This window comes from Thamnophis sirtalis, unplaced genomic scaffold (genome assembly GCF_051295495.1).
Source record: "Thamnophis sirtalis isolate CommonGarterSnake01/CBP01778 unplaced genomic scaffold, rThaSir2_p1.2 scaffold_14, whole genome shotgun sequence".
Classification (NCBI taxonomy): domain Eukaryota; kingdom Metazoa; phylum Chordata; class Lepidosauria; order Squamata; family Natricidae; genus Thamnophis; species Thamnophis sirtalis.
In genome coordinates this window covers 8850168-8877868 of record NW_028261394.1, presented here as the reverse complement: position 1 = coordinate 8877868, position 27701 = coordinate 8850168, and the positions used below count along the sequence as shown (strand labels likewise).

General features: G+C 45.6%; 1 protein-coding gene across 1 annotated transcript in view; it reads left to right on the top strand.

Annotated features, from left to right (window-relative positions):
- The window catches only part of XYLT1 (xylosyltransferase 1), a 171008-nt gene that overhangs the window by 74418 nt on the left and 68889 nt on the right, over window positions 1–27701 (top strand). The window contains exon 3 of the mRNA XM_087729433.1: window positions 20072–20606. Coding sequence (XP_087585559.1) covers window positions 20072–20606 — 535 coding nt within the window. The remainder of the gene's footprint in view (window positions 1–20071; window positions 20607–27701) is intronic.

Genomic DNA, 27701 nt, shown 5'->3' with positions numbered 1-27701 from the left:
AATCCGCTCACACTTACAAAGGTTGAGGTCGCGCAATCCAAATTTGTGGCCTTCTTTTTTTTTTGATGGGCAAATGATGAGGGCAAAGAGGCTGAAAAACAGCTTCTCTCCCAGATCAATAACTATATAGAACTCTACTGTTTAGTGCAGTGATTGGGGAACCAATGGCATGGTACCACAGGTGGCACATGGAGCCCTCTATGCGGACACGCAAGCCACTGTCCCAGCTCAGCTCCCCCACGCATGCGCGGGCACCTCCCGCCAGCCAGCTGATTTTTGTGGGGGAGTGGGGCAGGGTGTTGCACACACATGCGCGAGGGGCAGGGGGTTTGCGCACATATGCACGGGGGCAGCGGGGGGGGCAGCCCGGTATCGTGCCATATGAATGAAATATCAGGGGTTTTCAAATTCAATTGCATAGAATATGAAGGATATTTGTTTTTGCTTTATTCTTATAGTTTATGTACACTGAAGATGGCATTTAATTTCGTGGCATGAGGTGCACTTGCAATAAAGTGAAGTATAAAGCATGAGCTTTAATAGCAGAGAAGGGGGGACGGTTAAAAAAACGACGGGGGGGGGGGTAATGCAATGAACTGTTGCTGAATTTTCTAAGCTCATTTTAAAAAATAGTCTTTTTTAAATACATTTTTATTTTAAACACATAAGCACATCAACAGAAACAAACACATGACTTAAAAACAACATAGGAACAAGAGGTTCCATCGTATATCATACCGCAGTTCCGAATCGGTTTCTTTGCAGTTAGTGTTTTCCCTTCTATACATTTCTATCTTGCCTTCATAATCTCCTTATTCGTTATCCATTTTTATGTACAATTCTATATTTATTTATACTTAGCTACTTATGACCAAATATTATTTACCTATATTGTGCTTTATATTTTTACTGTCATTTATTCTCTTACATAGAGTTATAGGTATACATTCACAAAGAATGTTTAAAAATAGCCTTTATTAAACATTTTTACCTTTAAAAAACGGGAAGGGGGGGGGGAACCAAAAAGAAAAGGAAAAAAAAACAAGACAAACACAACAATATACAAAATAGTTACACAGCCTTCTGTTGTTTCATTTCAATTTAAATTCTTTTGCGAAAACTACTCTCTGCTTAGCATGGACCCCTCCTTAGGGGTACGTGAGTGTGTTTGTGTGTTTGTGTGTGTTTGTGTGTGTTTGTGTGTGTGTGTGATTTGCACAGCCGTGCCCAAACAAACCGCCGTTTGCAAAAAATAAATAAAACTAAACTAAAATAACTCCCGAGTGCATTCCGACATTTGACGTTAGCAAATGATCTTCAGGGGATGCTGTTGAACGGGCCCGTCAAAAAGAATCATTTCTCTGTCGTCTTCTCTCTTTTTTTTGCCCGCGGCCTTGTGAGACAACTGCAGCGAGAGGAAGGTTTACTTCTTCAAAAAAGAGAGAAGAGTTCCTTTCTTTTTTTCTTTCCCCCCCCCCCCAACAATGCTGGGTTTGTGCACCAAGGATTGGCAATGAGATCACTTTTTTCTGAGAGAGAGAGAGAGACGTTTCAAAGCCAGGAAGGGGGGGGTAGAAGGAGAGAAGTCACAACATCCTGTTGATCACAAAACTGTGCTCTGTCTTCCTTCGAGAGGAACCACATGTAGGGCCCTGAAAGCTGCAATGTAATAATTCATAAATCCGTGGTGTTGTGTTTTTTTAATCCATCTTGTATCCTGGACTGGCATCAGAGGTGGCTTCCTACCAGTTCGCACCAGTTCGGTAGAACCGGTTCGTCAAATCTACCGAACCGGTTAGAAGAGGTTCCACCAGAAAGCAGGCCACACCTACAGAAGAGGTTCCAAAATTTTTGAAACCCACCACTGACACACACACACACACAGAGACAGACAGACAGACAGACTGACTGACTGACTGACTCACACACAGAGAGAAAGAGAAAGAAAGGAAGAAAGAAATAAAGAAAAAAAGAAAAAAGTGAGAGAGATGAAAGAAAAAAAGGAAAAAGGGACAAAGATACACAAGGAAGGAAATAGAGAGAAGAAAGAAAGAAAGAAAGAAAGAAAGAAAGAAAGAAAGAAAGAAAGAAAGAAAGAAAGAAAGAAAGAAAACACATGGCCGGCAAGCCACTCCCACAAAGGAGGCCACACCCACAGAGTAGGTTCGAAAAAAATTTGGAAACCCACCACTGACTGGCATCCAGAGGAATCTCCGCGAGGACTGATTGTTCTGTCCCAGGATTCCTTCAAAAGTAAGAAGCAGAGTCTGGGTGCTGACAAAAACCCCTTTATTTACACGACTGTGAATTCCTTTCATTCACAGTCAGCAAGGCTTTAGCAAACAGTCTTTCCGAGGAATGTTTATCAGCACGCACCTTATCTCGCTTGGAGAGCTGCCAGATAACTAGTTTCCAAACGCAGGGCAAGGCAAAACTTGGCACAGAGTCTCTTAGAGTCACAAACAGAACTTTCCACTCTTGAAACGGCCGAAGGAACGAATTGTTTCCTGCAAAAGCCCCCTCCCCATTTGCTCCTCTTTTGTTTCCTATGGGAGGGGCCAATCGCCTCCAAGGTGTGGCTTTACTCCCAAGTTGACCCTGTTTCTTAGTTGTTCTTGTTTCTGGTAGCTCTGCGCATGCGCACACTGAGAACAGGCTCCAGCTGTTCTTCTGCCTCACTGCTGTCTAGCTCCCTCTCTGCCTCTGACGCAGAGCCCTCGTCTGAGCTTTCCTCAGCCCACAGGACTGGCCCATGTTCCTCCCCAACCTCCTCACTGTCCGACTCTATTGCCAGCTCCGCTGGCTGCCAGCGGGCCCCAACACTGATGTAGCGATGTAGTCTGATGCCCAGTTTCATTGTGGCTGTCCAACAAAAGCTCCTTTGACTTGGTCAACAAATGTTGTGTTGGCCTAACCCTAAATCTAGTGAAGAGAAGGACCAGGGGAGAAATGATGGTAGTGTTCCAGTATTTGAGGGGCTGTCACAGAGAGGAGGGGGTCAAGCTATTTCCCAAGGCACCTGAAAGCAAAACAAGGAATAACGGATGGAAACTGAACAAGGAGAGATTCAACCTGGAAATCAGGAGACATTTTCTGACGGTGAGAACAATCAACCGATGGAACAGAAGTTGTCTTCAGAAGTTGTGGGAGCTTCATCCCTGGAGGCTTTCAAGAAGGGACTGGACTGCCATCGGTCAGGAATGGTGTAGGGTCTCCTGCTTGGGACTAGATGACCTACAAGGTCCCTTCCAACTCTGTTAATCTTTTAAACCAGTAGTGTCCAACCTTAAGACCTGTGGACTTCGACTCCCGGAATTCCCCAGACAGCATGAATCCTAACTTGCTAAAATACAGTAGTTTTACATCAAGGATGTCCAAGCTTGGCAACATCAAGAATTTGTGGACAATAGGAGCCAGTTGCCAAGCACCTGAATTTTGATCACACAACTATGCGGATGCTGTGATGGTCATAAGTGTGTAGAATGGTCATAAGTCACTTGTTTGAGTATCACTCCAACTTTGGATGGTCAGTAAGTCAAGGACTACCTGTAGATCTTGGTCCACCATTAATTGTGGGATTGAAACACTTTCTAGTCCAGGGGTCACCAACCTTTTGGATCTCAGGAACCATTAAATTCATAATTTTAAATCCCGCGGACCACTCATATGACCTGCCTAATGATCAGCTGGGTGGGCGTGGCTAGGTGGGCATGTGATTAGGAGGGTGTGGCCAACTTGATGTCACATCAAGGGGCACCTTGCTAGCCTCTATTCGCCCCTCCCCTCCCAGCCATTCCTTGCCTCCCCGCCCGGGCTCCTTAGGGCCCCAACAGGAAGCAGTTGGTGGAGCTAAGCAGCCACCAGGAGAAAAAGTTGGCAAAACAGCTCAGTTCAAATTGGATTTAACCAAGAAGGAGGCTCAGCAGAAGCACCTCACTGAGGACTACAAGCATAGGCTATCCAAGCAGAGGGAAGATCTGCGGGACAGCAAGGCTAGGGACCGGCGCCTGGAGACTCAGCGGGCTGAGATAGTCAGCCAGCTCCAGGCGATGATGCAGCCCCACTAGAACGAGGCCCTCTGACTCTTTGCCACCAGCGGCACTTCCCTCCAGCCTTCGCCCAAAGCCCCCCACCAGGAGGCTGAAGCAGACCCCAACTCAGAATTTCTGCCCCCCTCCGACCTGCACAAAAAGACCCCAAAGGGGGAGACACTCTGCCGCAACACAAGCATTCATTGCACGCATCCGTCCCAGGGGCCGTAGTTTGAGGACCCCCTGATTTAATGCAAGATAAAACATGCAAATAATTTTTCTTCGGACCACCACAATTTTCTCACGGACCACCGCTATTCTACTCTGTATCTCTTGTGTTCCTTTAAAAGCAGCCGCATCTCTCCTTTCTCCTGAATGCAGAGTACATAAACTCAAAGCAGTAATGTTGGGACAATGGAATCCAGTCCATTAATATATTTTAATTCAGTCTGGTTTTACTGTCCCGATGGGTCCTATATTTTGCTTTTCTTTGTCATGAAAAAAGACAGCTCTTTCACCAAGCAGCAAATCCGAGTATAATTGGTCCCAGTTCGGTATCTTTAGAGGTTTTGTTCCCCTTGCATTTATCCTGAAGTTCTTTGTTATTTTTTTCCCCCTCAAGTCCATAATTCTTCTCCTAAAGCAGAAGCGATGGAGCAGAAAAATGCCCAAATAGAAGCTTTTGACATTAAAACATTGAGTGATTTGATTACTTCATACATAGCCATAGTCATCAGTAGTCTATAATTACCCAGTATAATTATTAAAAAAAAACAGGCTGTGGGCAATTGATTACTGTCCTGTTAAGCTTAGTGTGAAATTTGCATCTTGGGAATATCAAATCCAATTACCAAAGGGTCAGGAGAAAGAACGATGTAGCTCAACAGAAGAACATCTGTGTTGCCTGCACAGAAAGTTCTTGGCGCTATTTCTTGCTCCTTGGAGCAGAAGCTGGAAACATGGAAGAATGATTGGTACTGCCTTCATGCTAAGCTGTGGAAGAGTTCACACAGCCTGGGAAAAACCTGGAGAATTGTTGATAAGATTCACACACGACCCTAAACGTGTAGTTGGCTCAACATAGCCCTTAAAAGCTGCGTTGTGGCCCGCCAGCGGCCAGCAGAGCTGGCAGCGGAATCGAACAGTGAGGAGGTTGGGGAGGAACATAGGCCAGTCCTGGAGTCTGGGGAAGAGCAATAGCAATAGCAATAGCAGTTAGACTTATATACCGCTTCATAGGGGTTTCAGCCCTCTCTAAGCGGTTGACAGAGTCAGCATATTGCCCCCACAGTCTGGGTCCTCATTTCACCCACCTCGGAAGGAGGGAAGGCTGAGTCAACCCTGAGCCGGTGAGATTAGAACCGCTGAACTGCAGATAACAGTCAGCTGAAGTGGCCTGCAGTACTGCACTCTAACCACTGCGCCACCTCGGCTCTTAGACTCGGACGAGGGCTCTGCACTAGAGACAGAGAGGGGGCCGGGAGTTATCTGAGAGTTATGTGCTACCTCCGGCGCCTCCAGAGTCTGACATCAGTGAGGCAGAGGAACAGAGGGAGCCTGTTTCCAGTGCGCGCAAGCGCACAGCTGCCAGAAAGCAAGAACAGTTAAGATAAAAGGGATGACTCAGGAGTAAGGCTTGGAGATGATTGGCCCCTCCCATAAGACCTAAAGGAGGAGCAAACGGACGTGAGCTTTTGCTGGAACCAACTTTTGTTCATTCTGGTCAGTTTAAACTCTGAAGCTCCGTTTTGACTCTGTGCTCCGGGTGGCCTTGCAAAACTAATTGGCAATTAAGTCTTTGGCAGCGTTTCAAGGGAAATAAAGATGGGTTGCTTACCTGGCAGGCCTGGGGGTGATGAGTTCCCTCCCCTCTCGACATGTATGGTTGTGCGACTGTTGTCTACTTTTATTATTTGTATTTTGTGTTTTTATGTTCCCCTTTTTCCCCCTTGAATTGTTCGCCACCCTGAGTCCTCCCGGAGAAGGGCGGCATACAAATAATACAATACAATACAATACAATACAATCAGCCTTACCCTGAAAGACTGTGGCAGACTTCTGTCGGACTTTTCACAAACTGTTTGTAAATCATTACAGGCTGTGAATTAACATAATTACCGCCATTTAAATTTTTTAAAAAGGGTTTGGGGTTTAAGCATGTGATTTTTACTGGATGGTATATAAGGTCTCCTGCCTTGAGCAGTGGGGTTAGACTAGAAGACCTCCAAGTTTCCTTCTAGCCGCATGATACCGTGGTATATGTTCTGTGTCCCCCTTCGAGGAAGCATAGAGAAGGCTTGAAAACAGTGTGAAGCGGTATAGAAGCCTTAAGTGCTCTCGCTAAACAGGTTGCGTGGATGCTACGGGGTTTGAAAGACAGCAAAACAAACTCGCGGACCTTGCCAAGCTTCGGTTTAATAAATCTGGGGAGCCAGTGTCTCCAATCAGAGCGCTGGTTGTGCAGCAAATTTAGCTTTCACATTAAGCTCTCCTTGAGGCCTGTCACACTCTTATTTTTAGCCCAGCTGCTTCTAAAACCAGAGCCAACGTGGCACATGCTGGAAAGCATCTTAATGAAAAGAGACGGGGGGGGGAAGGGGGGGAGGTTCAGAGCGAAGATACCGGTACAAATAACGTTATAATAGAGGTAATTTTGGCTCGTCCAACACAGGAAGAGCCCTGCTCTCAGTTAAGATAAAAGATAAATTATGGCCTGACAGCTCTGATTGGAAGAAGGGGAGAGCAAAAAGAAAAGAAAAAAGACTACAAGCACCCTTGCAGAGTTAGAGAGAGAGAAAAAAAAATGGATATTTAGAGAAGGCATCTCAAGGCATCTTAAGGGATATTTAAGACTGCCTGGACTAAACCTACCTCTGTGTGTTGGGGGGGGTGTATCTGTCTCTCTCTCTGTATCTCTCTCTCTTCCTGCCTCCCTTTCTTTCTGTATCTCTTTGGGTGTGTGTGTGTGAGTGTGTGTGTGTGTGTGTCTCTGTGTCTGTCTCTGTCTGTCTGTCTGTCTGTCTGTCTCTCTCTCTCTCTCTCTCTATCTATATATATATATATATATATATATATATATATATATATATCCCTCCCTTTTTCTCTGTATCTCTGTGTGTGTGTGTGTGTGTGTGTGTCTGTCTCTGTCTCTCTGTCTCTCTCTCTTTCTCTCTCCCTCCCTCCCTCCCTCCCTCTCTGTATCTCTGTCTGTGTGTTTGTTTGTGTGTGTCTCTCCCTCTCTGTGTGTCTGTCTCTGTCTCTCTGTCTCTCTGTCTCTCTTGCTCTCTCTGTATCTCTCTCTCTCTCCCTCCCTTCCTTTCTCTCTTTATCTGTGTGTGTGTGTGTGAGTGTGTATTTGTGTGTGACTCTCTCTCTCTCTCTGGGTCTGTCTCTGTCTCTCTGTCTCTCTATCGATATCTCTCCCTCCCTCTGTGTCTGTGGGTGGGTGTGTGTATTAATTTTATTTATTTATTTATTTATTTTAAAAAAATATTTATTTTATTTTTTATTTATTTTATTTATTTATTTTTATTATTTATTTATTTATAACCCTTTATTTATTTATCAGCACAAATACATATATACAATACAAATACAATATATGTGTGTGTGTGTGTGTGTGTGTGTTTATTTGTGCTGATAAATAAATAAATAAATAAATAAACACAAATATAACAAAGGCAACAGTAAAAATATTGGGTTTCTGTCATGATGGACTCTTGTGACGAGCCGATTGACAGATGATGGAAGCAGTTAGCTTCCTCCCATAGTTGGGGCTTACCAGGGGTTGTAAAAATCTTTATATATATATGTGTGTGTGTGTGTGTGTGTGTGTGTGTGTGTGTGTGTGTATAAAATCTCCCTCCCACTCTGTCTCTCTCTCTGTATCTCTGTCTCTCTCTGTCTCCCTTTCTTTGTCTGTGTGTGTGTGTACATCTCTCTCTGTCTCTCTCTGTATGTGTGTCTCTCTTAATCTCTCTCTGCCTTTCTCCCTCCCCCCTCTCTCTCTCTGACTCTTCCTCCTTCTCTCTCTGTATCTCTGCCTCTCTGTCTTTGTGTGTGTGTGTGTGTATCTGTCTCTCTCTCTGTGTCTCTCTCTTTCTCTCTCTCTCTTTCTCTCTGTGTGCATGTCTCTCTCTGTATCTCCCTCTCCCACCCTCCCTCCCTCTTTCTGTCTTTCTCTCTCTGTCTCTTTCTCTCGCTCTCTCTCTCTCCCCCCTGCCTTGAGAAAATGTAATTGAGAAGGAGGAGAGAAAAAAAATCATCAGGAAGAGGTTGTGTTTCATGGCAATGGATTTCCAGAAAGGGTCACCAAGGTTTCTCATTTGAAGATGGCCCATAGCATTAACATCTGGCATGATCCAAAAAGAGGCTATCGTGTCCTGGAAGTCCCCTAGAGCTGATCCTCTGCAGATGGATGCATGGATGGAAGCATGGATGGATGGGAGGCCCTTGGTGCTCTCTGAGCTTGGTGTTCTGGCCTAGGCTTCCTGAGAGCATGAAGCAAACTCCTGGTCCTGACAAAAACATCTTTGATTAATTTCCTGTGAATTCTGCTCCTTCACCTCCAGCAAAGTCTTTCAAAGGAGGATTTACAGTCACAATAAAATATGAACTTGTCAATGTATTAGGTGAATATCAACAAGGGGGGCAGGGGTGGGTTTCTCGCCCTGTTCCAACCGGTTCGGTTGGAACGAGGCCAGCGGCGTCCTTGCGCACGTGTGCGGCGTCCTCGCGCACGTGCGCGGCGCACGCATGCGTACTAGCGTCTGTGCGATGCTCCAGCTGCTCCTGGAGGATCGCGCAGGCGCTGTATGCGTCCTGCGCATGCGTGGAAGCGCAGAATTCATCAAAACCGGGTAAGGAGTGGGCGCGGGCACGCGGGCACGCGCGGGGGGGGGCTTCGCCGTTCCCGGAAGTTACTTACTTCCGGGTTCGGCGACCAACCGGATCGCAGGGACCGCCGCGAACCGGTTGAAACCCACACCTGAAGGGGGGGGGAGGAATCTAAAGATAGAGAAATGCCTAGAATTGCATTAGCTGAACTGTTTCAAATGGCAAAACTTGGAAAAAGTTTAGAGGCCGAACTTTGAAGAGGTAAACATGGAAGATGAGATTTATTAGGAGGCACTAACAAACTGAACTAATTTAAAACCTGAAATGAAATGTACGAAATGGAACTCGATCGATCCATGTTGAATTAGATATAACGAACTGCCTGGATTTAATGAACTAGATTTACTCAATTTATCGGACTCCTCACTGGCTGGTTACAGCAGGATGTTGAAACATGTTGGGTAGCCTTACAGAACCAAACGGAATTAAAATCGAATTTGGAATGAAATTAATTAAAGAAAGCTAAATGGATTTGTATTGAAACCGAGTTAATGAACACAGGCAATAAATAAAGCTGCAGTGAGTTTTATTAGAATTAGGATAGTGAGGAGACAGATCGTACAATTACTCTGCATCGCTATAACCTTATAACTGCTTCTTTGGGATAAACTAAGATCCACTGGATTTTATGGGGCTTGTTTTTTTGCGGGGATAAATAGGCCTTTTGGAATATATATTTTTAAACATAACCTTTTGGAATATATTTTTTTAAAATAAAAGAAACAGATAGATGGTATGAAAGTAGATCCACTAATTTGGGTCAGCTATTGACAATGAAAACAAGGACTAGGGGAGACATGACAGCAGTGTTCCCGGGGGGTGTGGGAGGCCGTTTTCGCCCTCCCCAGGCTCCAAGAAAGCCGTGCGTGCATGCACAGGGATGTTATGCATGCATGTGCTGGGGGCATGGCGTGGGGGGATTAAATTATGGGGATGGGCATGTGGGAATGCGCGATGGTGCGTGAGTGCATGCTATTGGCACCCAAAGTGAAAAAGATTCATCATCACTGCTCTAGGCCCACAGGGTCTTAACCTATCATAAAACTAGAAAAAAGCCCGCCCAAATATAAATGTTCTAATTTTTCCTCCAAAATAGTTGGGGTCATCTAAAGGTTAGTTTCACTTTAGCACAGTTAACAGTTAGGGTCATCTAAAGGTTAGTTTCATTTTAGCACAGTTAACACTTAGGGTCATCTAAAGGTTAGCAATAGCAATAGCAATAGCAGTAGACTTATATACCGCTTCATAGGCCTTTCAGGCCTCTCTAAGCGGTTTACAGAGAGTCAGCATATTGCCCCCAACAATCTGGGTCCTCATTTTACCCACCTCGGAAGGATGGAAGGCTGAGTCAACCCTGAGCCGGTGAGATTTGAACCGCTGACCTGCTGATCTAGCAGTAGCCTGCAGTGCTGCATTTAACCACTGCGCCACCTTGGCTCGTGGCACCTTGGTTAGTTTCACTTTAGCACTGTTAACAGTTAGGGTCATCTAAAGGTTAGTTTCATTTTAGCACAGTTAACAGTTAGGGTCATCTAAAGGTTAGTTTCACTTTAGCACTGTTAACAGTTAGGGTCATCTAAAGATTAGTTTCATTTTAGCACAGTTAACAGTTAGGGTCATCTAAAGGTTAGTTTCATTTTAGCACAGTTAATAGGGTCATCTAAAGATTTGTTTCACTTTAGCACTGTTAACAGTTAGGGTGATCTAAAGGTTAGTTTCACTTTAGTACAGTTAACAGTTAGGGTCATCTAAAGGTTTCACTTTAGCACTGTTAACAGTTAGGGTCATATAAAGGTTAGTTTCATTTTAGCACAGTTAACACAACTATATACATTCACTACATAATAAAATGATTGGAAGAAAGGGTTAAGAAAGCAGAGATTGGGTAAGAAAGGGGAAAAAATGTAAAAACATTTCCAAGAAAGAAATAAAAAAATTGGCAACACAAATTGAGACTCCTAACTTTATTCGTTGCCAAGTCAATAAACAGATCTGGATACAGCAATAGATTTTTTTTTTCATTTAGAAGGAGAACGTCTTTTTCCTCCCCCAAATTAGAAAGTTGCTTTTTAATGAAATTTGAAAAACCGTGCAAATCTTTGCGGGTTACGAAGGTGGAAATACAGTTGCAAACAGAGCAATTAAGGTGTTGCGTTGGGAGTAAAAAGGAATTCCACAACATCTAAAGAGGATTATAATTTATCTGATTACCTGTTTTCAAGCAGGTGCATTTTTAGCATTTAATTTTTTTTTGATGTCCCTCTTGAAGAAAAGGCAAGAGAGGGAAGGAACTGGTATTTATTGCATTCCACTTGCCTTGTGAATACTCCAAACACATGACATATTTTAATTTGTAAAAAGGGGGTTTAGGAAGGAAAAAAAAAGGAGCTGTTTCAGAAAGGTGCTGCTTGGATATATTACTGAATTAGTTCAGTTTATTACCTTCAAAAGATACTGTTATTGAATTTACACCTGGAGAACTTGCAAAAAAAAGTGGGGGTACAGGGATATTGAACATTATGTGAATAACTGCCAGATGTGAATATGTTCCAACAGGGCTTGTGGAAAAATTGAATGTGTTGTTGGTTTTTTTTGCTTCTAGTTTCACTTAATAGATTTTTATTCTTGCATTCAAACCAGTGGTGGGATTCATTTTTTTTACTATTGGTTCTGTGGGTGTGGCTTGCTTGATGGGTGTGGCTTGCATGGGTGTGTGTGACTGGGTGTTCATGTGACTGGGTGGGTGTGGCTTGCTGGTCATGTGACTGGGTGGGCATATCTGAGTGGTCATGTGACTGGGTGGGCGTGGCTGTTTGGTCATGTGACTGGGTGGGCGTGGCCAACTTGACATCACCCATGTCAAGGGTTAGGGTTAGGGTTAAGGTTAGGGTGCCCGGCCCCGCCTTGCCTCAAAAGCCCTAACAAAATGCAATTTCCCTGTCTATTGATTTACTACTACTGAACATCCAAACTATACTATTTAATCCTATGCCATATGTGTGCATACATATTACATATTATAGAGTGTGTATGGGCACACAAAAAGAGACATTATCTACTACATATAAGCCATAGGTTAAGCTAAAAGTCAGCTTGTGTCAGGCTCTAAAAACCAAGACAAATGCGTTGTGATTCTTCCAGGGTTTTTTAAATTATTCTTCGCCCTTAGACAAAATCTTGCCGAAGTAAAGGTCAGTTTAATTGGAAACTGTTGAGGAGAAGCTGTCTTCATCCCCTCTCTCTCGCACAAACTGTCTGAACTGAGTTTTCTTTTGCTTCTCTGGAATGGAGCCCCTGCTCCTGAGAGTCCGTCCTACAGGTAGCCCTCAACTTACAACCCTCATTTAGTGGCCATTCAAAGTTACAACAGCACTGGGGAAAAAATGACTTATGACCGTTTTTCACACTTACAACCGTTGCAGCATCCCCACAGTCACGTGACCAAAATTCTGACAACTTGGGAACTAACTCATATTTATGACGGTTGCAGTAACCTAAGGTCACGTGATTCCCCTTGGCGGCCTCCTGACAAGCAAGCTGGATTCACTTAACAACCGTGTTACTAATTTAGGAATTGCAGTGAATCACTTAAGAAATGGGGCAAGAAAAGTCATAAAAATAGGGCAAAACTCACTTAGCAAATTTTTCATTTTTGCAATTTTGGTGACCTTCTGGAGCATTCCAGATTCACTTAACAACTAACTTAACAACCTCAGTGATTCACTTAGCAGCTGCAGCAAAAAAAAGGTCATAAACCTGGGCCAAACCCAGTAACTTGTTCAGTGACTAACTTAACAACTTCCGTGATTCACTTAGCAACGGCGGCAAAAAAAAGGTCATAAACCGGGACCAAACCCAGTAACTTGTTCAGTGACTAACTTAACAACTGCAGTGATTTGCCGTGACTAGCAAGGTTGCAAAGCGGTACAAAGCTCACTTCACCCTTGTCTTGCTTAGCAACAGAAATGTCAGTCTCCATTGCGGTTGTAAGTTGAAGCCTGCCTGTACATTCCATCACAGTTTATTTCGGAAACTACAGTTTCGGAGCGGGGTCTCCAAACTCTGCATTTTTGGGTTAATTATGAAAACGCCGTTCGACTTTCCCCCTTTAAAAAAAAAGGAGAGGAAGAGAGAAAGAACAGAGAGGAATAAATAAATAATAAAGCGTTAAACGAGGGAAAGCATATGGATAAAGCGAATTTCATCAGCCTTGGTCTTCTTCTCCCATCTGCTCCCTTTGGCTTGGCTCCCATCCCCTCCTGCCAAAATGATGAGGTTTTTCAAAGAAGTTCACCGTGATCCGAGTTCATTCTGCTATTCTGTTGGCCATGGTTGAGCTGGAGAAGGCGAACCTCGTTTCTCTCTGATGCCGAATGGCGTTTTGAGGACTTGGAAGTCATCAGCCTCCCGAGCTCCAAAAAAATAAATAAATAAAAACCTTTATTTGTTTTTTATGTATCTATTGATCAGATTTATTCGCTGTCCATCTTAACTCTGGGCTGCTTGCAAAATTATATTTTGACCCCTTGCTAGCAGGGATGATTAAACTAACCACAAACCTCTTCTCTGGTTTGCTAAATGTTGCCCACAAACTGAGAAGGACAGCTTGTTTGAATAACAGAATTACAGAGTTGGAAGGGACCTTGTAGGTCATCTAGTCCAACCCCCAGCCAAAGCAGGAGACCCTACACCATTTCTGACAGATGGCAGTCCAGTCTCTTCTTGAAAGCTTCCAGTGATGAAGCTCCTGTAACGTCTGAAGGCAAGCTGTTTCATTTGTTGATTGAGCTGTCCATTGGTTGATTGAGCTGTCCATTGGTTGATTAGGCTTTTGATTGGTTGACTGAGCTGTTCCATTGGTTGATTGAGCTGTTCATTGGTTGATTGTGCTCTTGCATCGGTTGATTGAGCTGTTCCATTGGTTGATTGAACAGTTCCATTGGTTAATATTCCATTGGTTGATTGTACTGTTGTATTGGTTGATTGAGCTGTTCCATTGGTTGATTGAGCTGTTCATTGGTTGATTGAGCTATTCCATTGGTTGTGTGATTAAAATTCAGACGCTTGGCAACTGACTCCTATTTATGACGGACGTAGCGTCCCGAGGTCATGTGATCCCCTTTTGCCGACCTTCCGGCAAGCAAAGTCAATGGGGAAGCCGGATTCACTTTACAACCGTGTTGAGTAACTTAACAACTGTGATGATTCACTTAGCAATGGTGGCAAGAAAGGTTGTGAAATGGAGCAAAACTCGCTTAACAACCGTCTCATTGAAGCAACAAAAAAAAATTGGGCTCCGTTGTGGCCGTAAGTCGAGGACTCCCTGTGATCTGCTGGAGAAATCTCGTAAAAGCCGCAGTTTCTACTCATTGTAGTTTATGAGCATAAATGGATTGTATTTATGAACCTTCGGGGACTTTCTCAAGAACTGTTATGCTTGGCTTTTAAATTTTTTGGTAGACTTTCCAGGATTTTGCTCGTATATTTGCAGGAGAAATATTGTTTCTGTGACTAAGCGGCAATCATGCATGAAGAATAGAATGATACATGAGTCAAGTGACTCAAGGCAAGCGGGCAGGAGAAGAGCTTGGCTTGGCCACGAGTTTGGGCTTTGCCAGCAGAGATGGAGCTCAGGTAATGTTCATTCCTGAACCTGGTTATGGACATAGATGGGCTTCGGTGTTTCTCACTTTCAAAGAACTAAATCAGACGCCTTTTGGTGTGATTGCTTTCAACTGTCTGGTTCTCCTGTTTTATGGCTTGCAAGATGGCTTGGGCACGAACTGGTCAATCAGTCAATGGCTCCAATCTGGTGGGGAAGAAGAGGAGGAGGAGGAAGGGGAAGGGAAAGGAGGGGAAGGGGAAAAAGGGGTGGTGGAGGAGAAGAAGAGGAGAAGGAAGGGGGGAAGAAGAAGACGAGGAGGAGGAGGAGGAGGAGAAATGAAAGAAGAAAGGAATGAAAGAGGAATGGAAGAAGAAAGAAGAGGAGGAGGGGGGAAGAGGAAGAATAGAAGAAGAAGAAGAAGGAGGAGGAGGAGGAGGAGGAGGAGGAGGAGGAGGAGGAGGGAAGGAAGGAAAGAGGGATGGAGGAAGAAAGGAAGGAGGGGGAGGGGGAGAAAGAAGAAAAGAAGAAGAAGAAGGAAGGAAGGAAAGAGGGATGGAGGAAGAAAGGAGGAGGGGGAGGAGGAGGAAGAAAAGAAGAAGAAGAGGAGGAGGAAGGAAGGAAGGAAGGAAGGAAGGAAGGAAGGAAGGAAAGAGGGATGGAGGAAGAAAGGAGGAGGGGGAGGAGGAGGAAGAAGAGAAGAAGGAGGAGGAGGAGGGGGGGGAAGGAAGGAAGGAAGGAAAGAAGGAAGGAAAGAGGGATGGAGGAAGAAAGGAGGAGGGGGAGGAGGAGGAAGAAGAGAAGAAGAAGAAGAAGAAGAAGAAGAAGAAGAAGAAGAAGAAGAAGAAGAGAGAGAGAGAGAGAGAGAAATTAAGGAAAGAAGGAAGGAAGGAGGGAGGGAAGAAGAGGAGGAGGGGGAGGAAGAAGAGGAAGAGGAAGAAGTCCATTCAGTCATGTCCAACTCTATGGGCCAGGTCTCTCCACATCGTCCAATCTTGCATTATTTCCTTGAGTTGTTCTACACTCTGCCAGATGGTATCCAGCCACCGTGTTCTTTGGTGCCCTGGTTTCCTTTTACCGCTAAGGTGAAATGAGATAAGAGTGTTGCAAAATATCAACACAAATCATCCTCAAATCCTCTCACTCGTGAGATTTTGTGCAGCCACTCAAAATGTCAGCTGATTTGGGATTCTCATGGTAGATGTGTACGGGCATCTATGGAGGTTCTCAGTCAATCCAGGTCATGGTTGTCCCAAAGGTGCTTTTTTCAAGAGGCAACTGGACTTTCTGGTTTTTCTTGGAAGACATCTCGCTTCTCATCCAAGAAGCTTCCAAGATAATTTCGCTTCTCATCCAAGAAGCCTACCATCCAGTCAGAGCTGAAGAAGCTTCTTGGATGAGAAACGAAACACCTTCCAAGAAAATCCAGAAAGTCCAGCTGCCTCTTGAAAAAGCACCCTTGGGACATGAGTATGGAGCTTTTCATGTTTGTAGATCCTGGATCTTACTCTGTGGAGCACAATGCGCATTGCTGATGGAAAGTGAACCTCTAAATCCCTTTTGATCCCAAGTCTACCTCATGTTCTTGTGAAGCAAGTGTGTCTGTCTATGGGTTGTGTTTTTGGTGGAGAATGGTCTTTCAAGAAAGGTTTGGGTGAAGGTTGCAGGCAGTATGCCCTGGTACGGGCGTACCGTTCCGGTACGATGCTCCGGAGGCCCCTCTGGCCATCCTTACCTGTATTTGAGCTCTTCAGCGCTTCCGTGCACAGACCATACACCGCCTGTGTGATGCTCCGCCAAGCAGCTGGAGCATTGTGGAGGCATTGTGGAGTGTCGCAGGAGGTAAGGACACATGCACGCACATGTGCATGCATGCTGCACATGTTCATGTGGTTGTCGCCGGCCCCGTTGTACCGTACCGGTTGCAACGGGATCTGGAACCCACCACTGGTGCAGATATATCACAGGTCAGCTGGTGTTCTTGGTTAAAAGTAAGGACTGTAATCTCAATCCTGGAAGCCTTGAAATACTCAGGAGTAGCAATAGCAATAGCAGTTAGACTTATATACCGCTTCATAGGGCTTTCAGCCCTCTCTAAGCGGTTTACAGAGTCAGCATATCGCCCCCACAATCTGGGTCCTCATTTCACCCACCTCGGAAGGATGAAAGGCTGAGTCAACCTTGAGCCGGTGAGATTTGAACTGCCGAACTGCAGCTAGCAGTCAGCTGAAGTAGCCTGCAGTACTGCACTCCAACCACTGCGCTACCTCGGCTCAATTGTGGGCTGCTAGGGGTTCGCAGAGGTTCGGGAGATCCTCTAGCTAAGATTCTGTGCCGTTTGGAGAACACTCCTGGCTTGCCCCACCCACTCCTCCCCTCCCCCTCACAGGAGTCCCCACGCGGCCTGTTTTGGATGCACATAAGTGTGGGGCACGCGGGGAGGCTTGGGGAGAGCAGAAAACGGGCCTACCAAAAGTTTGGGAAGGCTGGAAACAGGCCCGCTTCTGGCCTCCAGAGGGCCTATAGAGGGCCTCCAGAGCTTGGGCAGGCCGTTTTCGCCCTCCCGGAGGCTCACAGAAAACCTCCGGAGCCCGGAGAGGGCAAAAAGCCCCTCCCTCCATGGTGCAGGAGGCCGACTAGGCCACGCCCACCAGCAACCGGGCAGAGAACCCCTTGCTAAAATTTTTGAAGCCCACCCCTGCCCCTGATCCCCAGTTCACCCCGGCGTAGGATGGTTTGGTCTCCTGCAGATGTCAGAAGAAAGCGACTTGGCAAATCAAGACAGCTCCATGGGCGGAAGAACGATAACTTGCGTTGAATTTGGATTTGATGAGAGTTGACCGTTTTTGGTTTCTTCTTTCTGTTTTGTTGGAGGCCTTTCATAAGGGTTGTTTTATTTTTATTTTTTTAATGGAATGGTTCTCGTTAGTCCAGTGAACTGTATCGGAAGCATCTGCTTTTGAAGCCACCCTTACAGTTTAGGGAAAGCAAATGATAGCAGGGTGATAAGCAGATGCTACGCAGAAGAACCGTAGCTAAAAGAGAAATGAAATGCGAGTTTTAAACAAGTGTTACTTCTATAGAATGTCCTCGTTCTGCTTTTTTCCACGGTCCGGGAGATAAGCCAATTTGGAACTAATGTAGCGTAGCTGTGGCGAGCAGTGAGGCTCAGAATCGGGGATCACCAGATTATAGATGATGTGTAGATCCCTCTTCCTCCTTCTTCCCTCCTCCTCTTCCTCCATTCCCCAAACCCATCTCGCCTCTAGCACTGATGGTATTAACTAGTTGGGTGATGAAACATCTGCAAGGAAACAACCAGGTTCTGAGAACACCAAGGACCCCACAGTCCTCCTCCTCCTCCTCTTCCTCCTGTTGGATAAAATGAGCATCATAGGGCAACAATAGAGCATTGTTGCCCTATGATTAAGTTAGCCAATTTGAAGTTAGCAATCACAGGGCAACAATAGAACATTGTTGCCCTGTAATTGCTAACTTCAAATTGGTTAACTTAATTCATCCCAAACCCAAGAACCGTTACTCACATGGAATTAAAACTTGGCAATACTTGTGGCTTCTTCACCACTGCCATGCTGCTACAATCAGCTACCATCGTGTGATCATCATTTCCAGTGCTCCCTGCCAGCCTCCCAATAGAAAAGTCAATGGGGAAGCCAGCGGGAAGTCGGAAGTCATTTCCTCTCCTGCTGCTATTTTGTCACACCCATGGACATTCTTGTGTCTCTGTTTAGGTAAGGAGATATCACTGAAAGAATGACCCAGTTGGTCATTGCTTGTCTGTCTAGTGCAGGGTTCAGCAAATTGTGGCTCTGGAGCCGCATGTGGCTCTTTCCTCCCTCTGCTGCGGCTCCGTCATCGGTCAGTGCCACAATTTTGAGAGGAGCTTCCGGTGGGTGGGGGAGAAAAGCACAGTGCGCCAGAAGAAGACTCTATGGCAAGGGGAGGGTTTTTCATTTGTCTCCACAATTGATAGGGCTTTCGGTTATGACGGGTAGAGTAAAAAGTAAGCCACGCTAGGAGGAGACTCTATGGTGGGGGAACTGAACTTCCGGTCAGCTCCAGAATTGAAGAGGGGGCTTCCAGTTAGTACCTTTGTGGCTCCTGGTGTTTTCTTTTCTTTGGGAAACGGGTCCAAATGGCTCTTTGGGTGTTTAATTTTGCCGACCCCTGGTCTAGCGTGGGAAATCAGGAGTCCAGACGGTTCCAATGTATATAAGAATTTATTGCAAGTTTAAGCACTCTATAAGAATCTGAACTACTAAAGGTCAAAGCAAGGTGGCAGTAGATAAGAGTCAATGAAATTCAAGGTGGCGGGGCTTAGATCTCTTGTGGGTGCAAAGTGCCTCAAGACTGATGACACACTTAACCCTTCCCTCAGGCTCATCCTGGTCATCTCCTACATTGTCTAGATAATTTTCTAACCATGTTTGGTACAATGCCTTGATAGGGGGGTGTCCAGGTTGAAGAAAGCTATTGTAGATTTTCCAACACTTCATTATTAATCTGATCTGGTAGGAGAAAGGTCAGTGGTGGTGGGGGGACCCACTTTACATGCAAGAGATTCCAAGGTGCAATTCTCTAGGTAAGGCTTGGAAGCACCTGGAAAACTCAATAAAAATAGATCTTTTGGGGACATGGTGGCTCTGTGGCTAAGACACTGCGCTTGTCCATCAAAAAGGTCAGCAGTTTGGCGGTTCGAATCCCTAGTGCCGTGTACCTGAGTGAGCTCCTGTGACTTGTCCCAGCTTCTGCCAACCTAGCAGTTCGAAAGCACGTAAAAATGCAAGTAGAAAAATAAGAACCACCTTTGGTGGGAAGGGAACAGCGTTCCGTGCGCCTTCGACATTGAGTCATGCCAACTACATGACCACAGAGACGTCTTTGGACAGCGCTGGCTCTTCGGCTTTGAAATGGAGATGAGCACCGCCCCCTAGAGGCGAGAATGACTAGCTCATATGTGCGAGGGGAACTTTTATCTTTATTCTTTTGTGCGTGACCCGTCAAAACCGCGTTCCACAAAAGCGCGGTCGACGAAAGCGCGTATGTGACGTCATCACAGCGCGACGAAAAAGATCGAAAAATTGAAATAAAAATTAAATTACAGCAAGCCGATTCACATAAAGGTAAGGGTTAGGTTTAGGTTAGGGTTAGGGTTAGGGTTAGGTTAAGGGTTAGGTTTAGGTTTAGAGCGTTAGCGTTACGCTTAGCGTTAGGTTAAGGGTTAGCGTTAGGTTTTTCGTTAGGTTAAGGGTTAGGTTTAGGGTTAGGTTTAGGGTTAGGTTAAGGGTTAGGTTTAGGGTTAGGTTTAGGGTTAGGTTTGGGGGGGTTAGGGTAAGGTTTTCGCTTTATTTTTACATTTTTCGATCTTTTTCGTCGCGCTGTGATGACGTCACATATGCGCTTTCGTCGACCGCGCTTTTGTCTACCGCGGTTTTGTGGTGGAACCCTTTTGTGCCTGTGCAGTTGGAAATAGACGTCTGTAGCAACATGTCACAATCTTTCTTTTTTCCCCTACTTCTAGGATGGCTATTTTTCTCACCGGCCAAAGGAGAAGACACGTACAGACAGCAACAATGAGAACTCTGTCCCCAAGGACTTCGAAAACATTGACAACAGCAATTTTGTTCCCCGGTCCCAGAAGCAGAAGCATCACCCAGAACTGGTGAAAAAGCCCATCAGTGCCCAGAAGGAACGTCTGCGGAGAAAGCTAGAACAGGAGGAGAAAGCCAAGGAGAACTCCGTCCTCGGGAAAAACTTCAACGAGCAGCTGCCCTTGGACAATTCTGCCCCTAAACCCAACAACAACAACCATGGCAACTCTCTGAAAGACACCCCAAGGGCTCTGGGACAGCCTCGTACGAAACGGAATGGGAATGGTTCCCCTGAACTTGGATATGATCAACTGCCCAAATGTGACATTTCAGGCAAGGAGGCCCTCTCGGCTCTATCCAGGGCCAAATCCAAGTTGTGTCGTCAAGAAATTGCCGAGACCTACTGTCAACACAAGCAAGGGAAGCTTATGCCCGAGCAGGTGACTCGTTTCTGCCCGCTGGAAGGTAAGCTGGAGGGGGAAAGGGAGGAGAAGGGTCTCCAACAGTGTGTTGTCTGTTATAAAGAGCCGTGCTGACGCGGTGCTTGGAATGCAGTATTGCAGGCTAACTCTGCCGACTGCCAGCAGTTCGATCCTCACTGGCTCAAGGTAGACTCGGCCTTCCATACTGGGCTCATATGGCCAGAGGTGGTGGAGTGGTGAGAATGGAGTATTGCAGGCTAACTCTGCCGACTGCCAGCAGTTTGATTCTCAGTGGCTCAAGGTGGACTCAGCCTTCCATACTGGGCTCATATGGCCAGAGGTGGTGCAGTGCTTAGAATGCAGAATTTCAGGCTAACTCTGCCAACTGCCAGTAGTTCGATTCTCACTGGCTCCAACAACGTTGTCTGTTATAAAGAGCCATGGTGGCGCAGTGCTTAGAATGCAGTATTGCAGGCTAACTCTGCCGACTGCCAGCAGTTCGATCCTCACTGGCTCAAGGTAGACTCAGCCTTCCATACTGGGCTCATATGCCCAGAGGTGGTGCAGTGGTCAGAATGGAGTATTGCAGGCTAACTCTGCCGACTGCCAGCAGTTCGATTCTCACTCGCTCCAACAACGTTGTCTGTTATAAAGAGCCATGGTGGCGCAGTGCTTAGAATGCAGTATTTCAGGCTAACTCTGCCAACTGCCAGCAATTCAATTCTCACTGGCTCAAGGTGGACTCAGCCTTCCATACTGAGCTCATATGGCCGGAAGTGGTGCAGTGGTCAGAATGTATTGCAGGCTAACTCTGCCGACTGCCAGAAGTTCGATTCTCACTGGCTCAAGGTGGACTCAGCCTTCCATACTGGCCACATATGACTCCCTTCTACCATGGCAACCTTCACGGCCAACTGGACCAACTCTGAAATTCAAACTCCCCCTCCCTATATGCTTTTAATTTTTAAAATAATGATGAAATATCATCCGGTTTGATTCTGGGCCAGCCCGATAACAGGAACAAAAATGACACACAAATCCAAAGCTTCCGCCTTCCTATTTGCCAACTGTTTCCTGCCCGTATGAAGTTCCATCTCACCAGACCTCCATCCCAGTGGTGGATTTCAAAAATTTTTGGAACCTACTCTGTGGGTGTGGCCTCCTTTGTGGGAGGGGCTTGCCAGCCATATGACCTGGTGGGAGTGGCTTGCCAGCCATGTTCTCTCTCTCTCTCTCTCTCTCTCTCTCTCTCTCTCTCCCTCTTTCCTTCCTTTTGTCTCTCTGTCCTTTTTTTCTTTCATCTCTCACTCTTTTTCTTTCTTTTTTCTTTTTTCTTTATTTATTTCTTCCTTTCTTTCTCTCTCTCTCTCTCTCTGTGTCAATCTGTCTGTCTCTCTGTGTGTAGGGGAGCAGTGGTGGGTTTCAAAACTTTTTGGAACCTCTTCTGTAGGTGTGGCCTGCTTTCCGGGTCCCCTGGTGGAACCTCTTCTAACCGGTTCGGTAGATTTGACGAACCGGTTCTAACGAATAGGTGCGAACTGGTAGGAACCCACCTCTGCTCCATCCCTAAATTTCTCATCGCTTACGAACGGGAGACGAAAGAAGAAATCAAAGTAGAATTGGAGACCTTCCTTTTTTTTCTTTTTAAAAAAATTTTCTGCCTTGTTCACTTTACTGTTCCTTTCCCTTTTCCCTTGGCGTATATTTAAATGGCTGGGGCAATTTTCATTCAGTCTCGTCTCTAGGGATAATGGATAGTGTAGGGAAAAAAACCAACTGGGGTGTAATATTTAGTATTTATTCCTGGTCTCATGCTGGTAGCAAATTAGTTTGCCAGGCTTCATCATATGTCCTCAGCAGGCACATATGTAATTAAAAGGAATATGCGCGGAGTTCACAGTAGCGCAAAGCTTTTTCGGCTGTAAAAAGTCCATATGCTCCTTTGGGAATGCAGACCAGGGCAATGTAATTATGGCAAGGCTAAATACATGTAGTTTTTTTAAAAAATGATTTTCTAATCTCAAGGAAAGTTAACTCTTTTCGTACTGAACTGTTGTGGCGGAACTGCCAGCAGATTCGGACAGTGAGGAGGTTGGGGAGGAACCTGGGCCAGTCCTGGAGTCTGGGGAAGCCTCTGATGAGGGCTCTGTGTCGGAGGCAGAGAAGGGGCCAGAGCCATATGCCAGTTATCAGCTGCCTTCAGAGTCAGACATCAGTGAGGCAGAAGAACAGCTGGAGCCCGTTCCCAGTGTGTGCATACACAGAATTGCCAGATGAAGGGAACAGCTAAAGCACAAGGGTTGACTTGGAAGTAAGGCCACAGGTGGATAATGAATGGCCCCTCCCAGAGGAAACAAAAGAGGAGCGAAAGGGGAGTGGAGTTTGCAGGAGACAATTAGTTTGCTTAATTGATTCATGACTCTCCGAGACTCCTTGTCAAGTTCTGCCGATATCAGCCTGGCAGCTCTCCAAGCCAGAGAAGATCTGTGACTGTAAATCTGCCCTCGAAAGGCTTTGCTGGATGTGAATGAGCAGAATTCACAGTCAATTAATCAAGGGGATTTTTTTCGGGACAAGGAGTTTACTGCATGCTCTCGGGGAGCCTAGAGCAGAACATGAGCATTGGAAAAAGATGAAGGAATCCAGGGGTGGGTTCCTACCAGCACCAGTACCGCTTTGCACAGTAGTCCTCAGTGAGGAGCTTCTACTGAGCCTACTTCTCGGCCAGATCTAATTTGAACTGAGCTGTTTTGCCAACTCTTTCTCCTGGTGGCTGCTTAGCTCCAACAACTGCTTCCTGGAGCCCGGGCGGGCAGGCGAGGAGTGGCTGGGAGGGGCGGAGTGAGTAGAGGCCGGCGAGGTACCCCTAGATGTGAATGACATCAAGTTGGACACGCCCAACCAATCACATGACCACCTAGCCACACCCACTCAGCCAGTCATTAGGCAGATCATATGTGTGGTCCATGGGATTTAAAATGATGAATTTAGTGGTCCTTGAGGTCCAAAAGATTGGGGACCCCTGGTTAAGACAATAGTCTGTTCTGACTCCCTCCTCCGTCCAGTAACGAATGCCGAGACAAGCTTAACAGGAATGTACTTTAATAGCAAGACACCAAAACCTCAGTGGCTGAAAGCCAAGCAGAACAAACAGATAAGGACCTTGGCAGCAACTCAGACAAACTCAGGCAGCAATAAACACAGATAAAGCTTGGCAGCAATCCAGCCTGCCAAGCTCTCAGTACTGTCCTCCGACATTCAATCCTGCATTGACTTCTGCAAAGAGGGGTGTGTGCACCAATAGCTTTTTGTAGTCTGGAGAGGAACCTAATGACCACCAGCTGAGTACAATCACCTCCTGTAATTGCGTAATTGATCCTGATGCCTAGTAGCTCTTCGATGGCGTGCATCCAGGAACAACTCACTACTGGCCTCCAGCTCACTCTCCCTTGTCTCCTCCCCACTGGTCCAAGGCTCAGGTGCCTCCTGGTGGCCAACCAGCCTCTATGTGCCCTGCTCAGAGTCAGAACCCTGTCCAGGGTCCTCCACATCTTCCAGAGCCGACTCAGAGGGCCCCTCGCTGTCGGAGTCCGGTGGCAGCTCCAACGGCACCTGCTGGGCCACAACAATAGTCCAAGGAGATATTTCAGAAAGAATGAGAATAGAAGAAGCAGGGGCCCTCCCTAATCTCTTAGAAAGCAAACTCGAGGAAGTTGGGGGAAGGGGCTTTCAGACTTGCAAAAAACGCTGTAGCTATATTTAGTGTTAGAGCTCCTCTTTTGGCTTCCTGTCTGGACTTCCTCAGAGGACTGGCACTTTCCAGAAGACAGATGGTTGCCCAGACCTTAAAAGCAACCCTTGGTCCTGTTGGATCTGCAGGCCTTGTAAATCAAGGCGAGAACTTCCTTGAAAGGCCTCCTTAAAAGGATTGCCATCTGCTTCAAGAAATCCCAAGTCTGTGTGAGGGCGTGTTAATGAAATCGGAATGCATTTGCATATGGATATCCGCAGCATTGACAGAAGCGCCAAGGAAGTTCGCCGGTGTGGTCTTTCAGGCACGGCCTGCCTTATGGCGTGGCAAGATCTAAGCACCGAAATACACAGGTTAGAGTGGACCTCCTTCAATCAGAGGTTCTCCCCATCTGTCGGGACAACATCCTGAGAATTTCCAAGCCAGATGGGCCCGTGAAATTCCATGATTCTGAAGACTTGTAAGGAATTGAAATGACAGCTAAAACTTCTCATCACGGCTTGAAGCTCCATTATTATTGTTTATTTAGCAGATTTTTTATTATTTTTTCCCTTCTACACCACCTTACAGTCATTACATCAACATTGTTATGTCATCATACCTGTACATGTATATAATATTTTGTTTCTATATTTACACACCTTTATACACAGTTCTATATATATTTATATATAGTATTTTGGCTTAATTAATTTTATTCTTGTTTTGCAGCCATTTGTACCAATTGTTCCAAATTTCATAATATTCCGACTCTTCTTTATCTTTTAATGTCAGTGTTAATTTGTCCATCTCTGCACAATCCAAAGTTTTTTTTATCACTAATTCGTCCGAGGGGGGATTATTTTGTTTCCAGCATTGGCCATTATTATTGTTGATGGGTAGGTCCATCAAGACAGATCCTGGTTGAAGAGTAAAACAAGAGAAATTTATAGTTAAACCTTTCCATTGTGGCTTAAAGGTCCATTATTATTGATGGGTAAGTCCATCAAGACAGATCCTGGTTGAAGAGTAGAACAAGAGAACTTTAATAGTCAAGACTGTTCATCATGGCTTGAAGCTCCATTATTATTGATAGGTAGGTCCATCAAGACTAGTCCTGGTTGAAGAATAGAACAAGTGAGCTTCTATTAAGACCTGTTTTCTTCCCACAAGCTGAAAAAGTCTTTCTTAAGGAAGTCTGGAAAAGAGTGCGGAGAAGAGCAGCAAAAAACGATTGAGGCTGGATATAAAATAGATGAAGAACAGTTGCAGGAATTGGGTGTCTCCAGTCCGGTGGTGGGTTTCAAAAATTTTTAGAACCACTTCTGTAGGTGTCACCTGCTTTGTGGGAGTGGATTGCTGGCCATATGACCAGGTGGGAGTGGCTTGGCAGTCATGTGACCGGGTGGGCATGGACAACTTGTAAAATGTGGTGAAACACACTTAACAACGCTCTTGCTTAGCAACCAAAATGTTGTCTCAGAAACTCTGGGATTTGAAGCACGCAAGTCTTAAAGCTGTCAAGTTACAAGACCCTTGCACCCCTAACCCTTTATAAAAATAAAAACCCCAAGGGTGTTCAAACTTGACAGCTTTAAGACTTGTGGACTTCAACTCCCAGAATTCTTCCTCCAGTCATGTTGGCTCAGGAACTCTGGCATTGAAGTGTGCAAGTCTTAAGGCTGTCAGGTTACAAGACCCTTGCACCCCTAACCCTTTAGAGAAAAAACCCAGGGGTGTTCAAACTTGACAGCTTTAAGACTTGTGGACTTCAACTCCCAGAATTCCTCCTCCAGTCATGTTGGCTCAGGAACTCTGGCACTGAAGCATGCAAGTCTTAAAGCTGTTAAGTTACAAGACCCTTGCACCCCTAACCCTTTAGAAAAAAAAACCCCAGGGGTGTTCAAACTTGACAGCTTTAAGACTTGTGGACTTCAACTCCCAGAATTCCTCCTCCAGTCATGTTGGCTCAGGAACTCTGAAACCGGTTCTAAACGGCACTGTAGATTTGTGGGACCTCTTCTATAGAAGAGGTTAGAACTGGCAGGAACCCAGCCCTGCTCCAGCCTAAAAAGAAAGGACCAGGGGTGACGTAAAACTTAAAAGAATTTAAGGGGCTGTCACTCACAGAGAAGAGGGGGACAACCTATTCTCCAAAGCACCAGGAGTCAAGACAAGAAACAATTGATGGAAACTAATCAAGAAGAGGACCAAACTGGAAATTTCCTGACAGTTAGAACAATTAATCAATGGGACAACTTGCCTCCAGAAGTTGTGGATGCTCCAACACTGGAGGTTTTTAAGAAGAGCTTGGACAGCCAAATGTTGGGCATGGTGTAGAGTTTCCTGCTTGAGCAAGGGGTTGGACTAGAAGACCTCCAAGGTCCCTTCCAACCCTGTTATTCTATTCTTCTATTAAGCCTTTGGTTATGAGCATCATCTCAGCCATCAGCCATCACTATCCAGGCAGGCAAAACTAATTTATTTTTATCCGTTTGGTAGCCGGGCGAACTACAATGCTGGGCTTCGTGCACGAAAAATCAATGTACTTCCATCCCGTTCTTAGAATTCTCAGCATGGAACCTTGTTGCCTTCCTTAAATTTTGTCCTTACTCCATTCTCTTGTCGCTCTCCGGGTTCTTTTCACTGTGTTATTTATAAACACGGACAAAGGCGATGGGTCCGTTTTGTGTGTTGGCCTTTTGTGATCAAGGTTTCCGAATCTCTGGATTTTATACAGTGCCGAAAGAAGTGCAATTCCTTGGAGTGCTCGTGTGCGAGAAGCGGAAGCGTGACGTCAACAATTGTGTAGTTTAATCCTATCGTAACCTACTGGAAATATTGTCCATACAATTAGCCAAAGGTGCTGTGTGCCTTGGATGTCCTACCTCACCAGGATTAGCATTGGGCTCACCGATAGAAGGGAAGTCAAATATACCAAAAGAGGAGTGTAATTTAGCACCTATGTGAAATTTGCACAGTGGAGGTCCTTGGTGCTGTGTGAGCTTGGTGGTTTTCTTGCAGACATTTCATTACCCAACTGAGTAACATCATCAAGTGCTAGAAGGGAGTGGGGTTTGCTCTCTCTTTCTCTCTCTCTCTCTCTCACACAAGGTTTGCCCTGTTGGGGTTGGTGGGTGTGTTGTTTTTGGTGGTTCCTTGATTAAGGTGATGTTTGCTGATTTGAGATGGAAGTTCCTTGATTGGAAAACAAACCCATCAAACTCATAGACCTCCTCCTACTCTTCCACCTCCTCTTCCTCCTCTCTGCAAACCCCACTCCTTCTATCACTGATGATATTACTTAATTTGGTCGTGAAATGCCTGCAAGAATACCACCAAGTCAGAGAACACCAAGGATCCTATAATTCTCCTCCTCCTCCTCCTCCTCTTCCCATTTCTCCTCCT